The following is a 21,495-nucleotide window of genomic DNA, read 5'->3' as shown; positions in this document are numbered from 1 at the left end:
TGTATTCCTTCTGGCAATTGATTTGGCCGGTAGGATCTCAGAATGGGGGGCTCTGTCATGTAGACCTCCCTCTTTCTCATCTTTCCTAGGAACAGGGCAGTGCTTCGCACTTGCCCTGGTTTTGTACCTACGGTGGTGTCTAGTTTCCACATCAATGAGGAAATTATAGTACCTGCCTTTACTTCCCCAGTCCTTTCTGCTGGTGAGGCCTCTTTGGATGTGGTACGGGCTCTAAGAATTTAAGTTCACCGTACCAGTCCATTTAAGAAATCAGACTCTCGGTTTTGTCCTTTCTGGTTTCCATAAAATAGGTTGGCCTGCCACTGCGCTAACTTTGGCAGGATGGATTCACAGGTCTTCCTGTTCCATCCTCTTTTAAAGCTCTTCCACTAGGTCTGTGGGTCCTTCGTGGGCAGCTCGACGTGGCGCTTCAGCGGTTCAGCAGTGATTGGCAGCCACGTGGTCATCTGTCCATATTTTTGTAAGGTATTATGTTTTTGATACCTTCGCCTCTCAGGATGCTTCCTTCGGGCGGCGGATTCTCCTTACAGCACAGGAGCGTCCCCACCCTTAAAGGATACTGCTTTGGGACATCCCCAAGGTATCCTGTGGATACCCTATGGACCCTGAAGTAGAAAATATGAGATATGGTAAGAACTTACCCTTGTTATCTCTATTTCTACGAAGTCCATAGGGTTCCACAGGACTCCCGCCCTGTCACACCTGTACTGCAGATGGGCTTTGATCTGGTCACCGGTTTCTCCGTCTCCTTCTGGTGAGAATGTGATTCTTGTGTGTTCCAGACTTTCTTCTCTCTCTTTTTTGCTCCTGCTCCGGCCTATGGCTTGTTACGAAACTGAGTGGCCTGAGGCTCGGGGGCGGGGTATAGGAGAGGGACCCCAGTGCATACTGGGAGGCTGAAAATTTAACTCTGTGGTGCCTGGATGTCTGCCGCCATCGCCTATACCCCAAGGTATCCTGTGGAACCCTATGGACTTCGTAGAAATAGAGATAACAAGGGTAAGTTCTTACCATATCTCATATTTTTCCAGGTCTCCTCACAGAATCACAAGTGAAATAATTAGTTTCACCTGTGGATCTTTTCAAATGTGTTAGTGAGTAATGAATACACCTGTGCACCAGCTAAGTGATCTGGAAAACGTGAACTGTTGGTAGCTCTCGAGGACCGAGGTTGGCTACCCCTGGCCTAGGGCAATAAGGGCTAGAGGGCTCCTAAAACCCAGAAGAGATAAAACAGCACCCCAAAATTACTACTCCTCTTGATAAATGCAATCCTTTAAATAAAAAAAAAGACACAACCCACTTTTTATGCATTTACGCTGGAAAAAAATATTTTCAGTTTAACCTAAACTTAAATCGATTTACCGATCAATCTGTCTATCTCATAGAGGGCAGTATGTACTAAGCATCGCATTATGGATGTGGTACATACCGGCGTTAATGATGCAGATTAGATCCCTCTCAGTGAATGTTGAGAAGAGAAACCCATAGGCTTCTATTGGGCAGCACCATCTATAGATGGCATTGCCTAAGTGGTCCAAGCTCTGTGTTTATGTTCTGGGTTGTTTGTGGACCCGGGGTGGTAGCAGGAGCGATCACAGAAGCGGGTTTGAAAATAAAACTAGGTTTTTTAATAAGTGCTTGAGAAGACATAAAGTATGGCAGTAAATAAAAATCCAGGTATACATAAAAGTGCACTAAAGTTCTGTGGTGGAAGTAATGGGTTAATGTCCAAGTAGAAACAATTAGAGCTGTCCAGGTGTGCAGGTAGTGAGACTGGAATAATCCACCAGGTATGCAGGTAGTGATGCAGGAAATAATAAGCCAGGTATGCAGGTAGTGATGGAGGAAATAATAAGCCAGGTATGCAGGTAGAGAACTAAGGCAATGAGCAGGATGTCAGCAGGCTCAGGTATGGGTAAGGGTGGTGGAGGAAGCGGGGTAGTCCAGCGGGAGCTAGGAGCAGACTGGCAGACAGCGAATTCACAGGAACAGAATAAGCACAGAGAACTCCCTCTCAGCTAGGCTGAGATACACGTTGCACTGGCAAAGAAGGAAGGCACTGACCCTTCCTAAATACCCCATGCCATGCTGTTACTGGCTGGAGGGAACATGTGACTCACCAGGATTGGCCAGCCGCATCACATGGCCAGAAGGCAAGATGGCGGCGCCCATGCCAAACGGAACGGAGACACCGCCAGGCCTTACCAGTGCAGAGTGACAACAGGCCCGCACAACAACGTGCGCAGCCAAAGCCCCCCGCCAGACACCAGCTCCGCCACCAGATAGCCCGCGCCACAACGACCTCACAGGTAACAGCCGCCTAGCGCCATGCTGAAGTACCCTGGCCGTGACACTCTGGATAGTTTCACATTCCAGAGCTTGGTACATATGGGAATGCAGCCAGAATCAGAAGATCTCGGTTTTCGTAGTTTTGGCCACGTTTTAGCCATAGTACATGCCGCCCAGTTCCCACTAATAATGCAAAGTTGTCAGTGTCATAGGAATCTCAGATGAGTAATGTGTACTAGGACTTGAGTTTGGCAATTGCATACAATGGGGTTATATAACAGTTTCTAAAAATTATGAAACAGACATGATTTTCAGTGAGTTTGTTGCTAAAATTAAAGTGGCAGTTATAAGCTAAAACCAGCCTTCTAGATTACAGCATTAATTTTAGCACCAGGCTTGCCAATATCACATCTGTTCCGTAACATTGGAACCTATTACATAATCATCATCAATATATTATTTGTGAATAAAATGATTGATCACTTTCCTTGTTAAACCTTACCTCCTTGGCCTAGGTCTAGATATGTCTAGAAGTTATATATTAGATTGGAATGTTAATGCTATTAAATAACAGCAGCTTATTAAAAGAACACTGAAGCTGCATACACACACAACGATTTTTTTAATGATTATCGTTAAACGATATCGTTTAACGATAATCGTTTGCAAATATCGTTCACTTTCTGAGTCAAACGATGAATGATTATCGTTCATGCGCGTTCACGTTTGTAGTTTGTAGTTCAGTCAGACTTGTCAACTCAACGATTTTCATTAAGGGAATATGCAAAAATCGTTTGTAGTTCATAAAAATCGTTCATGACATTTAGTAAATGAACAACTTTAGTAAACGATTTTAGTTAATTTTTTCAAGGGAAAAAATCGTTTACTAAAATCGTTCATTAAAAAAATCGTTGTGTGTGTATGCAGCTTGAGAGATGGCGGGATACCTCCCTCTCCCAGCACTCAAAATGATTATGTAGCTGACTAGAAGTGGTCCCCAATACATACCAGCACACTGCGGAAGTGGCATGTATTGCTGGGGAAGGAGGGATTTAAAAAAAAAAGGGAATCCTAATGTTGGGAGTGGAAAACTTCTTTAAGAGTCCGTAGAAACACACAAAAAGGGTGTGCTGCACTAATATAACATAGGTTTGGCAATAGATATTCTAATATATTATGTTCTGCGCTATAACAGGCCATTTCATCACAAATCTCTTTTATATACCGTATAATGAATGACCCAATATCTGTACAGTGAAACTTGTTTTACTGTTACCCCTGGTCCCATCCTCCCCATTTAGAACTGTGCAAAATGATGCCATGGTAGTCTCACCAGGTTATCGGATCTCCTTATTGCTCTGTAAGGCATGTTATGATAAAGCATTTAATTTCAAGGGAGTCTAATAGATTATCAAAAGCAACAATTCCATTTTATTGCTCTCTAATGCAACACGGCCTTCGCCCTGGGTACATGGAACCTACTTATCAGTCAGAATGCTTTTATGTAGAAAATGTGTCTGCTCAGGTGTAACCACACTAAGGATTCCCAAAAGCTGTTGAAAGTAAACTTTTATTTCTCAGTATCAATTAATCTGTAAATTCAAAAAAAGATACATTTAGAACACACTTAAAAACCTTCAATAAAAATGTAACAAATATTCAGCCTATAATAGCAGCCTAAATATAGTAATAAAAAAACTGCCAATAATCAGAATTGTATCAAAGATGAAGTCCTTATTGAAAAATATATTTTCTACTTCAGGGTCCATAGGGTATCCACAGGATACCTTGGGGTATAGGTGTGACGTCAGTCGCAGGGCACCAAAGAGTTAAGCTTTCAGCCTCCCAGGATGCACTAGGTCCCCCTCCTATACCCCGCCCCCGGGCCAAGGCACCTCAGTTTAGTTTGGTGCCCGGCCGGAGTCGGGTGCACCTGTTGGAGTGGGGGCTAGAAGAGCCCCTGAAGCTTTTTCTTCATGCAGCTGTGGCTGCACATCTGGATGAACAGCATGGACAGTCAGTCCTGACGTCCATGCTGTCTTCCCTACACCCCGCCGGTACCAGAACGCCGGTACTGATCCGGGGATGCTGGTGGGCGTCTGGGGTCACAGCTAGCGGTGACCCCAGATGCTCCGGACCATGGCCGGATTCAAGGGGGACAGAGGTAAGCAGCGGGGTCCCGCGGTGGGTCCCCGCTGATCACATGGTCCTAAGTCCCCAGGCAGGGGGCTCCCTGGGGACTGGCTGCAGCGTGGAGCCAGACGACCAACCTGCGCTTCCACTACCCCCTGGGACAGCGGACCGCAGCAGAGCGGTAGCGCTGCGGCGTCCCAGGGGTTAAATGCATGCCAGGGGAGCGCGCCTTCCCTGTCTCACAGCCGGCGCCTCCCCCGCTGCACACAGCCCTCTCTGCACTGTGCTGACTGGTCCTGTGTCAGCGCTCCTCCCCCAGGCCAGCTTCTCTCTGCTCCTCGGCGGCCATCTTCTCTGCAACGCATGGTGAACGCTGCTGGAAGTCTGGAAGGAAGCATCGTGGTCTGGGTCCCCCCGCATACCTCTCCTCCGCTGTGGCTCAGGTCTGTGTATGCAGCGCTGTGTCCTACCAGGCCCTGTGTCTGTGTAGTTGAGTGATCAGCGCTGTTAGTGCAGAAATTGTTATTTCTCTGCATTGTATGTGACTGTGCTAGCGCTGCCTGTAACTATTCTTCTCTAAACTGTCAGCTTTATTACTGTCCCTGTTCTTTCTACTAAAGCCCTTGCGGTGCGGTGCTGCAGGGTGGTCTCTCGCCTATTTAATACTTAATTGGTGAGAGAGGTCACATACGTGGTGCCATCATGTCTGAAAGTGATTTTCCCCTCCGGCTACAGTGTACCACGTGCAAAGTACCGTTAGCGGAGGGGGAGGGTAGCGCGGAGGGCCTTTGCCGGCAGTGTTTGTCCATGGCGCGGCCTATTACGGTTACAGCACCGGTACAGGAGCCGCCCTGGGCTTGTTTCGCTCAGGCGTTAACAGCTTTAGTGGGCCAGTTAGCTCCGCAGCCCGCGTTTACTCCGATGGGTTTGTCCCAGCAGTCTGTGGTGTCGTCACCCATGCAGGGGTTCCCACGACAATTGGTGGTACCCCACAGTCTCCCTATTTTCCCGCTCCCGGGTTCTCAGGAGCCAGCGTGGGTTAACTCCCTGACGAGTTCTTTACAGCACTTGTCGGATGTGTTGCAAGGGGAGTCTGTGATGCGGCCTCATAAAAGGCCGGTGGCGTCTCTGTCCGCTCCTTATGAGGATGACGAAGGGACGTCTGATGATGGGGAGATTCTGGATCCTTACGATCAGGAACCTTTCCATACTAAGGACGCTGATGCTAAGTCCAAAGTATATATTCCTGGACTTATTTGGGCGGTCCGCACAGCCTTGGTGATTGAGGACGAAGTTCCCCCAGCGGCTAAATCTAAGTATGCCTTTTTCAAAGATGTGAAGGGCGATGCCACAGTCTTTCCTCTTTCGGGTCAGTTGGTGGACCATTTAGAGGAGGCGTGGAAACAACCTGGCAAAAGATACCAGCCGCAGAGACGCCTGGCGGTGGCTTATCCGTTCGCGGATAATTATTTTGCTAAGTGTGAATCCCCTCCACAGGTGGATTCTCACGTGACCCGTCTTGTCCGTAGTGCCACATTGCCGATGCCATCCATGTCCTCCCTTAAGGATGCTACGGACCGCAAGGTAGAAATCTGCCTGAAGTCCGCTTATTCCCTTGCAGGGGGGGCAGCACGGCCGGCTATGGCCATTTGCTGGGTTGCCAGAGCGATGGAGCGCTGGGCGGATTCATTAGAGGCTTCTTTTGAATCCAACTGTCCGGCCGAACAAGCGGAGTTGATTGGCAATCTCCGTGATTCGGCCACCTACATCAACGAGGCGGCTCTAGACATTAGTACTCTGGTGTCTAGAATTTCTTCAGCAGCGGTAGCTGCTCGTCGCACCTTGTGGCTGCGATCCTGGAAGGCGGACGCAGATCCAAGAAAGGTCTGGAAGCGTTGCCGTTTACCGGAGAAGTTCTCTTCGGTCCGGATCTGGATAAGATTGTGGCCACGCTGGCGGCAGCCAAATCTGCTTGTCTCCCGTCGGCCGCTGCTCCTTCTGGTTCTGGACCATCGTCCTTTCGGTCATCTAGGGCCCAGGGCAGGCCCAAACCACAGTCGTTTCCTCGACAGGCTGGCCCTAAGAAATCGGTCAAGCCCCGGAAACAGGCATGGAGTACCAGACGTCCAGCCCCCAAGCCAGATGACAAGCCTGCGGCCTGACGGTCCGGGTCTCCCCTTGGGGGATCCCAGGGTGGGAGGCCGCCTGCTGCAGTTCTCCCGGTGTTGGTCGTTCACTACGACAGACACTTGGGTTCTGGAGGTGGTCTCTCACGGGTACGCCCTCTCCTTCCGGCACAGACCCCCGGCTCGATTCTTCACCACGGGTCTACCATCAGACCGGAACAAGGCTACGGAGCTGCGGAAGGTATTGCACACTATGCTCCAGGCTGGAGTTATAGTGCCTGTTCCATTCTCCCAGAGGGGCCAGGGTTTCTATTCAAATCTATTTTTGGTACAGAAACCCAATGGGTCATATCGTCCGATTCTCAACCTCAAAGCACTCAACAAGTCTTTGCGGGTCCCGAAGTTTCGGATGGAGACCCTACGGTCCATCATTCTGGCGCTGGAACCTGGGGACTACATGGTGTCATTGGACATACAGGACGCTATGGCGGTCATGGCGGCTTCTTTGCGGCTGCAAGGAGTCCGCATGTTGCCGTACTTGGACGACCTGTTATTGGTGGCAGGATCTCCAGAGCTCCTGTTACACCACTTGGACCTGACCATTGCACTGCTGCAACGGCACGGCTGGCTAGTCAACTGGCAGAAGTCCACACTAATCCCGTCTCGGAGGATTCTGCATCTTGGAGCCTTATTGGACTCGGGACAGCAAAGGATCTTCGTGACGGAGGACAAGATCTCTGCTTTACAGTCAAGGGTGCGCAGTTGTCTGCACAGCCGCCGGGTGTCCTTACACTCGGCGATGAGGTTACTGGGCTCCATGGTGTCGGTGTTCGACATGGTGGAATACGCCCAGTTTCACTCTAGACCTCTGCAGCACCTGATCCTGTCCAAGTGGAACGGCTGCCTCAGTCTCTGAAGTTCCAGACGATTGTGCTCACCCCGGAGGTTCGCCTGTCCCTTGCGTGGTGGTTAAAGACGACCCACCTCAACAAGGGACGTCCGTTCTGGGTTCCAAATTGGGTCCTGTTGACAACGGACGCCAGTCTTCGGGGCTGGGGAGCAGTTTCGGGTCCACACTTGTTCCAGGGCAGGTGGACACCGACAGAAGCGGAGCTTCCAATAAATATCTTGGAACTCCGTGCGGTCTTCAATGCTCTCCTGCAGGCACAGCGGTTTCTCCAGGGTCACCCGGTGCAGGTCCAGTCGGACAATGCTACCACCGTGGCCTACATAAACAGGCAAGGAGGAACTCGCAGTCGGGCGGCTCTCGTAGAGGTCTCTTGGATCCTGGTTTGGGCGGAGCGCAATCTTCCGGCCATATCAGCGGTCTTCATCCCGGGAGTGCTAAATTGGGAGGCGGACTTTCTAAGTCGCCAGGACGTTCATCCAGGGGAATGGTCCCTGCACCCGGACGTTTTTCAACTACTGGTGGACAGGTGGGGTCTTCCAGAAATCGACCTCATGGCGTCCCGGCACAACAACAAGTTGCCGGTGTACGGGTCTCGCACAAGAGACGAAGGGGCGTCTCTGGTGGATGCTCTGTCCGTCCGGTGGACGTTCAGGTTCGCATACCTGTTCCCTCCGGTCTCCCTTCTTCCACGGGTAATCCGGAAATTCAAACAGGAAGGAGGGACGCTCCTGTTGATAGCTCCCGCGTGGCCCAGATGGCACTGGTTCTCAGACCTTCAGGGTCTGTCCGTGGACAGTCCTCTGCGGTTGCCGCTACGACCGGACCTTCTGTCTCAGGGTCCTTGTCTTCACCCGGACCTGACTCGGCTGTCTTTGGCGGCGTGGCTGTTGAGACGGCCATGCTGAGGTCCTGGGGGTTTGCCAGCTCTGTGGTGCGTACCATGTTACGAGCTCGGAAACCGTCTTCCGCGAGGATATACCATCGCGTGTGGCATACGTTCTTCCAGTGGTGTTGACCGAGAGGTTATGCACCACGGGAGTTTCGTCTGTCTCGGATTCTCGCCTTCCTGCAAGCGGGACTAGATCATGGGCTTCGCCTTGCTTCTTTGAAGGTACAGGTTTCGGCCCTATCTGTCTGGTTTCACCGTAGGATTGCTACAATCCCGGATGTGCGCACCTTTATGCAAGGTGTTCTCCGTATTCAGCCGCCCTTTGTTCCACCTGTGGCGCCTTGGGATTTGGCTGTGGTCCTGAGGGCTCTCCAAGGACCGCCGTTTGAACCACTGGGCTCAGTGGATATTAAATGGCTAACAGCTAAGACTGTTTTCCTTCTGGCCGTTGCTTCAGCCAGACGTGTTTCTGAGTTAGGGGCTCTTTCTTGTAGACCCCCTTTCTTGGTTTTTCATGGGAACAGGGCAGTGCTCCGCACTCGGCCCGAGTTTCTTCCCAAAGTTGTTTCCCAGTTTCATGTTAACGAGGAAATAGTTGTTCCGGCCTTTAACTCACCGGGTCTTTCCGTGGGTGAGGCCTCTTTGGATGTTGTGCGGGCCTTAAGGACTTATGTTGACCGCACTTCTTTGTTTAGGAAGTCGGACGCTTTGTTGTCCTCTATGGCTTCTGTAAAAAGGGTTGGCCTGCTTCAAAGCAAACTTTGGCAGCCTGGATCCGTATGGCTATTTCTGAAGCTTATCTTCATGAAGGCCTACCGGTCCCTCCTTCTCTGAAGGCTCATTCCACTAGGTCTGTGGGTCCTTCGTGGGCAGCTCGACGTGGTGCCTCGGCAGTTCAGATCTGCAAGGCTGCTACGTGGTCTTCTGTCCATACCTTCGTGAGGTATTACAGGTTTGACACCTTCGCCTCTCAGGATGCTTCCTTCGGGCGGCGGATTCTCCTTTCTGCACAGGAGCGTCCCCACCCTTAAAGGATACTGCTTTGGGACATCCCCAAGGTATCCTGTGGATACCCTATGGACCCTGAAGTAGAAAATATGAGATATGGTAAGAACTTACCCTTGTTATCTCTATTTCTACGAAGTCCATAGGGTTCCACAGGACTCCCGCCCTGTCGCACCTGTGCTGCAGATGGGCTTTGCTCTGGTCACCGGTTTTCCGTCTCCCTCTGGTGAGAATGTGATTCTTGTATGTGTCCAGATCTTTGTTCTCTCTCTTCCTTCTCCTCCTCCGGCCTATGGCTTGGTAACTAACTGAGGTGCCTTGGCCCGGGGGCGGGGTATAGGAGGGGGACCTAGTGCATCCTGGGAGGCTGAAAGCTTAACTCTTTGGTGCCCTGCGACTGACGTCACACCTATACCCCAAGGTATCCTGTGGAACCCTATGGACTTCGTAGAAATAGAGATAACAAGGGTAAGTTCTTACCATATCTCATATTTTTTTATGGCAAAGAAATAATAATCACCAGTCCACTGTGTGGGATGGGATGTAGTTATGTGGTCACAATCCTGACTGCTGAATGCTGGCAAAGGATTCATGATGGGTGTCGAAATACCGACGCCGGAATCCAGGAGGAGGTAAATACAGGCCGCGTGTCCTGTTAGCCTCAGGGGTGGTGGAGGGTTAGGTAGTTAGCGGGGATAGTGTTAGTGTTTTGTTTTTTTTTGTGGGGGGGGGGGGGGGGCAGGCAGGTTAGTATTAGGCACTCCTAGGGGGGAGGATTCGGTTTAGGGAGCAGTAAGGGGGGTTAGGGTTATTCACTCATGGGAGGAGGTTAGGGGAGGGAGGGGGGACAGGGGAGGTTAAGGGTACGTACCTGCTTCTGTCGGGATCTTCATTCTATCGGGCAGCCGCTGTGTCTGGTCGGCATTTCAATCCCATTCTGTGTGGGATATAAAGCATTGAGCGTTTTTTACCATGTAATTGCGTGCTGTTGTGCGCATTTGAAGGCAAAAACATTGCACGAAAAGACGCTTGGCAATACAGTCACGCGGCTAGATGTATGAGGAGACTTCTCTATATGCATGCCATTTGACCACTTCCACTAGACTTGTATGCATACCATCGGACACCTCCATATTACCCTTATATATATGCTATCCGACCCCGCCACATGCTCCTTATATCGTGTTCCCGCTAGGCTGTTTAAGCGGGGCGACTCGCCCTGCCCGATTTTTAAAGGGGCAAAATGCGCCATGCCCTTTTAGCTACAACAGCCTGCCCTGTGCCTTCCCCACCTGCAGGTTGCGGTGTCAAAGTTGTGGTGACTGATCTTTGCCGGGTGAATACATGACTACGGAGATCGGTCAAGTATTTCCTTGTTGGAAGATACTTGCAAACTTTCTAATGTGTTTTATTTACCCACAGGTAAATTAGTCAGACAGAATTGTAATTGTAGCCTGCTAGCTATGGTTTGCTGACCGTCTGCATCATTCGCTGGTGGAAACCGCAAAAACGCGTTTGATAAAACAATGGGAATAACACACTGCACAAAACCCGGATTTATGGATAAACCTTTCGCAAGCTCTATAGAAGCTATACTTTTTACTAATGAATTTCTCTTTGGTAGAGAGAAGGTAAATGCCTTCTTGTAATTCTGTAGGTTTCCTGATGTTTTAAAGTAGTAGTCATTTTACAATTCAAAATCAACCAGGTTTTGCCTATAAAATGACTGCTACTTTAAAATATATATTGCAGTCTCGCATGGGCCTCGCCAATGCTTGAATTCTGCAGCTTATTACATATACCACTGAGCGTGAGCGGTGGTTACCAGAGGGGTGGATATATGTACAGTAGGTCAGAGCCAGGGTGAGCGGTGGTTACCAGAGGGGTGGATATATGTACAGTAGGTCAGAGCCTACTGTCACTTATTTCATACTATAGAGACAGTCTGTCTGTTTTTTTCCTGAATGGAGGAACATGACAGCTTCTCTAGAATGGTGCTATGTAATACAATTTATTGTACCATCTGGTGTTTCTTTACATCCAGTTTTGATATGAATCCTGTAATGACTAATTATTATCCATTTATTATGTTGAATAAGATTGTACGTACTGTTCTACAGACTATTAGGCGGCTGGTTTATGAATGTGATCATAAGCAGATAATGTTACTATTGGTATTAATCTTTATTCCTGTAGCTGGAGTTTTCATTTTTCCACACACGTGAAAATTAGAGGGAGAAATAATGGGCCTGATTCCGATCCGGACGCAATTGCGATTTTACTCTCTGCAATTGCGAATATATGCTAATGACTCATTAGTTTTACCCGAGAATCCTTTGAGTGATAAGACACTGTTCCACTCAGGATTATAGCGTGGAGCCATGGCGCATGCAGAGCCCCCTAGTGCTGAAGTGCCCCAGGCAAGGCCACGCGGGGACAGGTTGAAGTGAAGAGAATGGACTCTGGTATAATATTGAGACACTGGTGCTGGTACAATGTAGGGACACTGATGCTTGTATAATGGACACTATCTCCATAACTGGATCCTATATGTGCACACTGATACATTCCCCTTTACAGCACATGTGCAGATCTGGCCCTATCACGTCCGTCACAGTGCCCCAAACGCTGCAGCATGATTGACATGCTGCTGGCATTTTGGGGCTGCATTGGGAGCGTTCCAGAGAATAGGAGCATGCTGGCCCTGTTTTTGGGGACGTACCGAAGCCAGTGACTACATCCTTGGATGCAGCTTCACTGGCCCTGGCAGTGTGATGCTGGACATCTGAGTAACCTGAGGGTTACTCAGATGTCCGTTGTTCACGCATTTGATCTGATGCTGCGCCTCCTGAGGCTTTTGCATAATTTTGCACAGCCACTGCATACAGAGACGCAGCATCTGCAAAATTAGTGTCCATGTTTGAATCCGGCCCTGTGTACACAACCGCAAAAGAAAAGGAAGTCTGACGCTCTGTAACATAATATATTTGGAGTTTATATCTGCACAATCTTGTGGAATTGTGATTGAATGAATTTGCACTATGGTGTCTATTTGCTAAGCCTTGGATAGAGATAAAGTACCAGCCAATCAGCTCCTAACTGCCATGTCACAGGCTGTGTTTGAAAAATGGCAGTTCCAAGGCTTAGTAAATAGACCCCTATATATCTACAAAGCATCCTATAGACTACACTATTATCCATCCACAATTTTGTGTTTGCCATAGCACATCTTGTGGCTATCAGTATTATTACTGCTACAGACTGTACGTGTATTATAGCACTGGGACTAGGGGGAATCTGTTGCATAAGTTTAACCAAATACACCAGTTATTGATTTCCGGTGGTTTTCTGCAGATTCTGGCAATGGTTTAGCCACATTATTCGTGGTGGTGTTTTAAAAGCAAGAATTATAAGACTGCCTGATAGGTGATAACTCGCAGGTTATGGGGTGCTAGATACAAATATATGTACTCCTTTATATTGGACCATAGTGCAACTGTGTAACCACAAACTGTATTATTGCTACATACTAACTAAGCAGAGTAAACACAGAAGCATTTGCCAAGTGCAGTCTGAACAACACCCACAGATAAGGGTGTAATATACTATGCTGTGTGCACAAATTAGTTGGCATTTTTAATGCAGAACATACAGTAAAAAGCTGCTATAGTATTAGTTGACCCCCACAGAAGGAGCGCAATCACTGTGGCCCCCACAGAAGGAGCGCAATCACTGTGGCCCCACTGAAAAAAAATAAAACTCATTGGACTGGACACGGGTCGTGGCCTGGGTTGCATCTGAGCAACGTCGAGGAGCCCTGTGCTGCCCAGGCCTGAAGTTTTTAGAAAAACTGGCGGTGCGGGTGCACACTGGTGGGCAGGGCTGATCTCTGGGTAGCACCCTGAGAGGGATCCCACCTCCCCCGTGGCGCTAGTGTCCTTCTGCGCATGTGGGCCCTCTGGGTGTTATCCCCGGATAGAGGGACTTCCGGGTTCATAGCAAAGGACAGCTCTTATCGGGAGAACTGTCCTTTGCGATTTAAAACTCCTTTCGAAGTACATAGTGCGGTACATCCCTCCCATACTGGGGACAAATTATTATAACCACCACGTTGGTACTTTGTTGGGCCTTTTTGCCATTAATACAGCTTGAATTCTTCTAGGCATGGATTCTGCTAACTGTCCACACAAACTAAAGGTCCCAGACACTCCCATGAATACATTCCTCTTACCATAAAGTTACCTCTGCCAGCCTGAAGTGACGATGCAAGAAGAATCCAAGCTTTCATGCTGTCGTCTCTATACCCTCACCCTGCCATCTGCATGGTGTAATTAGAAGCATAGTCACGTGGTCTGACAAATCACATTTTTAATCATTTACTGTCCAATTCCTGTGTTCCTCAGCACACTGGAGGGGTTTCACCCTGTTTGCGGCAGATAGAAATGGCGCACGGACAGACCTTCTGCTTCTGTAGTCCATAAAATGTAATGTGAGACTTACTATTCAAATAGATGCCATCTGAATGATCCTTCATTCAGATTATCAGTCAGCGATGCACTGTTGCCATTCTGTGTAACAAGTCTGCCCACTCTCCCTTCCAGTAACTTTTATGACAACAGACTCTGTTGCTGCCCTCAAACATTTCACCAGTTCAGCCATTTTGATAAAGCTCGTACTGGTAGCTCCCAGCGCCAATTATTTCACATTCGGAGTCCTCCAGATTGCGGCGTTCACCCATTATTTCATGAGCGATACAGGGCTCTGTATACCAGGGGTGAAGAGACTTTTGGACTCTAATCTACCTTAAAAACCAAAAACCTTTTGTGATCTACTGAGCCTGAAACAGGGGGCGTGGCATGCAAAAAAGGCGGAATGACCGCGCAGCAAGGGGCGTGGGGTCTGTCCTGCCAAAATCACACATAGTATTCCCAATTCAAATTACGCCCCACAGTAGTGTCCCTTATTCATGTTCCGACACACAGCAGTGCCCCTTATACACAATGCCCCCTGTAGTTGTGCCCATTATGCAATTCCCCTTGTAGTTGTGCCCCTTATACAGTACCTCTGTAGATGTGCCCCTTATGCAGTTCCCCCTGTAGTTGTGCCCATTATGCAATGCCCCCTCTATCAGAGCCTATAATACAATGCCCTTTGTATTAGAGCCCCATTGTAATTCCACTGTAGTTGTGGCATTATGCAATGCCCCCCAGTACTGGTGCCCCCTCCTAGTGTAGAACAGGCCCCACTCCCCTGTGCAGTACTTACCTCTCCATGCTGGGCACCACTCCACACCATCAGCGCTCCCGCTTTCAGTCCCGTAGACTCTGCCGCTGACTGAATCGAACTAGATCCAGCAGGCGCGCAGGCTCCTCATATCGCGGGTGATGTCACCCGCGCACTTCATCACTGGGAACGCTGGCCTCTGAAACGATCAGAGAAAAGAAGCCTCCGATTGCTTCAGAGACCAGTGTTCTACCGGTGGGAGCTCCCCAAGCTATTGGTAGAATGTGATCAACGTCTTGGCCGACCCTGCTGTATACCTTCTCCTTTCTGTTCTTATACAGATTCAGACGTTCCACCTCAGCATTATCTGCAGAATAGCCTGGTGGCCATAATAATTTGGCCACTCATTGTACTGTATATTGTACGGATAGTATAAGAAAGTAAATAACCATCACCACTTCTCGTCTTTTAACAGTAATTTATTGGTCAACTTTTTTTTTTTTTTTTCACTTAACATCATGAATTTATGTATTTTATACAGCTTTCAAATGGATTAATAAAAGCTATGTAAAAATATTTTTTTGTGTTTAGATTATTCAATTCTTATTATGGGGTGAGCGGATTCTGTTCTACTCGGTTCCGTTCGGATTTAAAAAACCGAATCTTATTGGCTATCCAAAACTCGTGACAGCTGATACCCAATAAGATTCGGTTTTTAAATCCGAACGGAACAGAGTAGAACCGAATCCGCTCACCCCGATGTTGGTGACAGAATGCCGATCACTACCCCATAGTATACAGACTGTCCTCCTACATCTAGGGGTAAATTTACTATAGTAAGAGTCTTTAGAAGTGCGTTTTAGAAGAGATGTTGCCCATAGCAACCAATCAGATTCTAGCTATTATCTTCTAGAAGGTGCTAGTTAAGTGTTAAGTAGAATCTGGCTGCTATGGGCAACATATCTTCTAAAACTCACTTCTAAAAACTGACTTTAGTAAATTACCCCCCTAGCCTCAATACACCATGCGGCGTGAGACACCGGAGACAAGAGAGCCACGGCGTGTAGCATTGTAATATATATATATTTTTTTTTAATTTGCGTCTTATTCACACCTCAGACACAGCGAAACTCTGTACCAGTGATGCCGACTTAGACTTTTACCGCTTCGGAATTCATTTTAAATATATATAAAGTCGCAGATGAAGCCCAGCGGAGCTAGGTGTGAAAAAAAAAAAAAAAACAGCAGCCGCTGCGTCATAGCACTTCCTTCATATAAAGATTCAGACTCTGTCGCATGCAGATGTACATGTGTCACACATCAAATGAATGCACTCTGGTTACAATTGTCTCATTGTGACGCACATTCAATCGCATAAGCCACGTCACACTGGCCCTGGCACGTTGAGAAGGGCTGTTTTGCGCTACTGCGGTAATGGAGTAGAACAGTGGTTCTCAAACTCTGTCCTCAGGACCCCACACAGGTCTCGTTTTACAGGTGTAGTCATTACTCACTGACACATTTTAAAAGATCCACAGGTGGAGCTAGTTATCGCACTTGTGATTCTGTGAGGAGACCTGGAAAACATGCACTGTTTGGGGTCCTGAGGACTGAGTTTGAGAACCTGTGGTGTATAAGGACACCTCTGTACTATAACAGCAGCACATAGATCTTGTAAGATAATAGGGGTCATTTACCAACCACTAAAGTGTAAAGCCATATTGAACACGTTTTGGTGTCATTCATCTAGTCCACTTCATCCCATGTAATAAACTGCATCAAACCGTAACACATGTAATATAGACAGTGCCAAAGTTACCTCACTCTCATGATTATTTTAAGACCTGAATAAGCCGAAACCAAATAGTATTTTAAGAAAAGATTGCAATAAAGAGTTGGTCCTAAAGTATCGGCAGGTTTGACATTAAAGTGACATTTTTATTGTTTGCACCTTGGTCATTTTCCAGAGCATCCTCTATCCTACAAAAGGAAATGCAGATTTTTTTTTTTTTTCTTCATTGTTTTTTTTCAAACATGAGGAGGCCATTCACCTGCGCGCACACAAAAAAAGCAGGGCAAGTTGTTGACTTAGACTGGGAAGATGTATCAAACCTTGGAGAAAGAGAAGTAGCAACCAATCCGCTTCTAATTGTCATTTTACAGGCTGTTTTTTACGTTATTCTGATATGTTACATTATTTTTATCTTCTCTAGGTGGCTGTGCCTGAATTGACTGAAGCAGCTGCGGGGGCAGATATTCTGATCTTTGTGGTGCCTCATCAGTTCATTGGTAAATTATGCGAACAGCTAAAGTCTAAAGTGAAGAAAGGTGCATTTGGAGTGTCTCTCATAAAGGTGTGAGTGATAATCACCGTTTCCATCCAGTGTTGGTTTTGTCACATTAACAAAGGGGTAGATGGAGCTACAACTCCAGGCCTCCACATAAGAATAGGCCCTTCGTCATGACAGCGTGGTGATGACCTGCCACCCAGCTTGCCGCATGGTCAGCCATAAATATTAAAATTGTAATTCTATTTTCCTACTGTTATGTATTTAGAGAGACGCTATTGCTGATAGTTTTGCGGTGTACAGCCCCACATGGCACTGACCGCGCCCACACAGAACTAGCCATGCCCACACATCACTGTTCATTTTCTGCCTCAGGCACATGTGGCCCTTAATCCCACCCTGTTTCTTGCAGGTGTGTTATTATTTATTATTATTATTATTATCCTTTATTTATATGGCGCCACAAGTGTTCCGCAGCGCCTTACATAGTACATAGAACTAATAGGTAAACAAGTAACTTACAGTACATTACAGTGCAGGACAAGGACACAACTTATATACATTGCTGAAATAGTGATTAAAGCACTCACAATAAGCTGCCGGGAGATGGCAGTCACGTGTTAGGTGCCCTATGGGGAGTAGAGAGTAGAAGAAAATTTAAAGAGACGCACATGAGGGAAGAGGTCCCTGCTCATGAGAGCTTACATTCTAAGGGGAGGGGCAGACAGACAGGCGTGACACAGAAGGGGAAGATAGGAAGGAAATAGCATGAGGTGGGTTAGGATGAGTGCTGGAAGGCCTTGATGAAGTAGTGGGTCTTGAGAGCCCGTTTGAAGATTTGTAGAGAGGTGGAGAGTCTGATGGGGAGAGGGAGAGCATTCCAAAGGTAGGGAGCAGCACGAGCAAAATCTCGGATGCGGGAGTGGGAGGAAGTAATCAGTTGGCAAGAGAGGCAGCATGCATTAGTTGAGCGAAGTGGGCGGGCGGGAGTGTGAAGGGAGAGAAGGTCAGAAATGTATGCGGGAGAGGATTTGGTGAGGGCTTTGTAGGCGAATGTAAGAACCTTAAATTGGCATCTGAAGGGGAAGGGGAGCCAGTGTAGGGCTTGAAGGAGAGGGGAAGCAGATGTAGAACGTCTGGAGAGGAAGATGAGCCGAGCAGCAGCATTGAGAACAGATTGTAGTGGAGAGAGGTGAGAGACTGGGAGGCCAGCTAGGAGAAGGTTACAGTAGTCCAATCTGGATATGACCAGTGAGTGGATGAGGGTTTTAGTGGCATCCTGGGTGAGGAAGGGTCTAATCCTGGAGATATTTTTTAGGTGAAAACGGCAGGACTGCGAGAGGTGCTGAATGTGCGGTTTAAAGGAGAGGGAGGAGTCTAGGATAACTCCAAGACAGAGCACTTTGGGGCTAGAGGAAATAGTTGTGCCATCAATAGATAATGAAATTGTGGAAAGTGATGTAGTGGAAGAGGGTGGGAAAATGATCAGCTCAGTCTTAGACATGTTAAGTTTAAGAAAGCGCTGGGAATAGGTGCGGAGAAGATAATGCGGACTTATATCATTGTTTTTGGTCGTGCCCAATAGTCCGAGGATTTTGGTTACGGATCAAACGATATGCGGAGTCAGCTTTACTCAATTATGTCCCTTTCATTCCAGAGTGGGCTATTTTTGGCATTATACCTACAGATATGAGAGCTAGCAAAGGAAGCAGAAAACTGTTATTGGCAATTAGCGCGGCTGCTCGTAAAACATTATTGCAGGAGTGGATTTCGACCACCTCCCCATCTTTTGTGTTATTTAAGACAAAGTTATATAACATATTTCGAATGGATTGGGTAGAGGTAGTCTTAGAGAAAGAAAAGAAAGTGGAGAAATTTTTTGATATGTGGGAATCATATATATCTACATTATCCCTCGACGTGCGACGCCAAATATATTATAGTGTGAAGGATACATCTTGGTTTTTACTCCAGACTGTTGGAAATAATACACCAATAGACATCAACTCTGCCACGACCTAATGTGTTTTCATCAGATACAGATGATTATGGATCCTTTTGGGGTGGGGGGGGAGGATTGGGAGAGAGCTCTTTTTTTTTTTTTTTTTTTTTTTTGGGGGGGGGGGGGGTTTCTTTTCTTCTTTGGTAAACACACTGTTACTATATTATGTTCACAACAATTATGATCTATATGTCTACTGTACTCTATGTATATTTATACTTTGTGTGATTGTTATTTTGATGTATCTGATTGTGCTTATGTGCGGTGTCTCAATAAAAGAAATTGTTTAAAAAATAAAAAAAAAAGAGAGCGCTGGGACATCCATGAAGAGACAGCAGAGAGACAGTTGGCGATACGGGTAAGGAGCTCAGGGGTGAGCTCAGGGGTGGAAAGGTAAATTTGAGTATCATCTGCATACAGATGATATAGGAGGTCAAAGGAGTTAATGAGTTCACCTAAAGAGGATGTATATAGGGAGAAAAGGAGAGGTCCAAGAACAGAACCTTGGGGAACTCCTACTGTTAGTGGAAGTGGAGGGGAAGAGGAGTCATGAGAGGACACAGCGAAGGAACGATCAGAGAGGTAGGAGGAAAGCCAGGAGAGGGCAGTGTCACGTAGACCGAGAGAGTAAAGGATTTGCAGGAGGACAGGGTGGTCGACAGTGTCAAATGCAGCAGAGAGGTCAAGGAGAATGAGCAGAGAGTAGTGGCCCTTGGATTTGGCAGCAAGGAGGTCATTGCTGACTTTCGTGAGGGCAGTTTCAGTAGAGTGGAGAGATCGGAAGCCAGATTGAAATGAGTCGAGGAGGGAGTGGGAGGAAAGAAAGGTGGTAAGGCGGTTGTAGACAATACGCTCAAGGAGTTTGGAAGCAAAAGGGAGAAGAGAGATGGGTCGATAGTTGGAAAGTATGTTAGGATCAAGGGTAAGTTTTTTTTAAGAATGGGGGAGACAAGAGCATGTTTGAATGCAGAAGGGACAGTGCCAGATGATAGGGAGAGATTAAGGAGGTGAGCCAGATGGGAACAGCCAGAAGGAGACAGGTGGGAGAGGAGACGGGAAGGGATAGGGTCAAGAGGGGAGGTGGAAGGAGGGGAGGACCGGATGAGGGCCATGACTTCCTCTCCAGAAGCAGGGGAGAAGGATGTCAGAGTAGGTGAGACAGAAGGGGAGGGGTGGTAAGGGCAAGGAGGGGGAGGAGTGCTGAGGGTCTGATGGGATATGATGTCCTCACGTATGGAGTCAATTTTAGATGTAAAGTAGGTGGCAAAGTCGAGGGCAGAGAGCGAGGAGGGAAGGCAAGGAGGGGAAGGGCAGAGTAGGGAGTTAAAAGTGGCAAAGAGACGCCGAGGGTTTGAGGACTGGGAGGAGATGAGGTTCTTGAAATAGGTTTGTTTGGAGAGAGACAGTGCAGCACTGTAGGAAGAGAGAATAAATTTGAAATGGAGGAAGTCAGCCTTAGAGCGTGACTTTCTCCACTGACGCTCTGCAATTCTTGAACACTTTTGTAGGTATCTGGTGCATTTGGAATGCCAGGGTTGTGGTGTGGATCTGCGAGGGTGAGTAGTTATTGCTGGAGCAACAGAATCAAGAGCAGAAGTAAGGGAGGAATCGTACAGGGAAGTAGCTTGTTCAGGACAGGAGAGAGAAATGATAGGGGAGAGAAGAGAGTCCAGCAGGGAGGAAAAAGCAACAGTGTCAATAGCCTCAATAGTACGCTTAGTAATGGTAGCCTTAGGAGTTAGAGGAGGGGAAGGAGAGAGGGATAGGTTAAAAGAGAGAAGGTGATGGTCAGAGAGGGGGAATGGGCAATTGGAGTAATCAGAAATATCACAATGGTGCGTAAAGACCAGGTCAAGTGAGTGCCCACTCACATGGGAGGGTGAGGAGGTCCATTGGGCGAGACCAAATGAAGAGGTGAGGGTAAGGAGTTTAGCTGCAGAGGATTCTGTGGGAATGTCAATAGGAATATTAAAATCGCCTAGGATAATGGAGGGAAGATCTGAGGAGAGAAAGTGAGGGAGCCAGGAAGCGAAGTTGTCAAGGAATTTGGAGGGAGAGCCAGGGTTATATAGAATAATCTATATCATGTTTCACTTATATTTTCACAAGACCAAACATTGCCATTCTGTATTGCCACATTATGCTGTGTATATCTAGGCATCTCATGCATCACGCTGTCTTAAACAATAATGGGCAACAGTGACCCAGGGGAGCTTTAGCCTAAGGCTCACACCTTTTTTCCAAGGTTATGCTTCCACTCTGACCACCATTACACAAGTCAGAGATGGCGCAATTAGCCAGGGCTGTAACTTGGGGTGTGCAATCTGTGCCACCGCCCCGGAGCTCAAGGCTGAGGCGGCTGCACTGTCACTGATCTGGTGGAATTTGTGATTTTGCTGCAGCCTGGAGAGTAACTTGGTGTCACATGTGAATGGGAGGGGCTGGACTAGGATGCTGCAATATGCTTTTACTAGAAGTTTTTTTAATTACTGCCCATTAGCTGATAATTAGGTGTGAGGAAGGTTTGGGGCCTGAATGTCATGTAGGAGGTTTCAGTGACAGGTGGAGGTAGGAGTGTCATGTAGGAGGTTTCAGTGACAGGTGGA

The 21,495-nt window shown here is 47.6% G+C and overlaps 1 protein-coding gene across 1 annotated transcript in view; it reads left to right on the top strand.

Moving 5' to 3' along the window:
• Positions 1-21,495, top strand: part of GPD1 (glycerol-3-phosphate dehydrogenase 1) — a 63,328-nt gene that overhangs the window by 15,970 nt on the left and 25,863 nt on the right. The window contains exon 3 of the mRNA XM_088469246.1: positions 16,813-16,953. Within this exon, the coding sequence (XP_088325372.1) occupies positions 16,813-16,953 (141 nt within the window). The remainder of the gene's footprint in view (positions 1-16,812; positions 16,954-21,495) is intronic.

Source organism: Taudactylus pleione, unplaced genomic scaffold (genome assembly GCF_031769625.1).
Source record: "Taudactylus pleione unplaced genomic scaffold, aTauple2 ptg000089l, whole genome shotgun sequence".
In the NCBI taxonomy this organism is placed as follows: domain Eukaryota; kingdom Metazoa; phylum Chordata; class Amphibia; order Anura; family Myobatrachidae; genus Taudactylus; species Taudactylus pleione.
The sequence above is the reverse complement of the archived record's forward strand: the minus strand, read 5'-3'. Positions and strand labels throughout refer to the sequence as shown.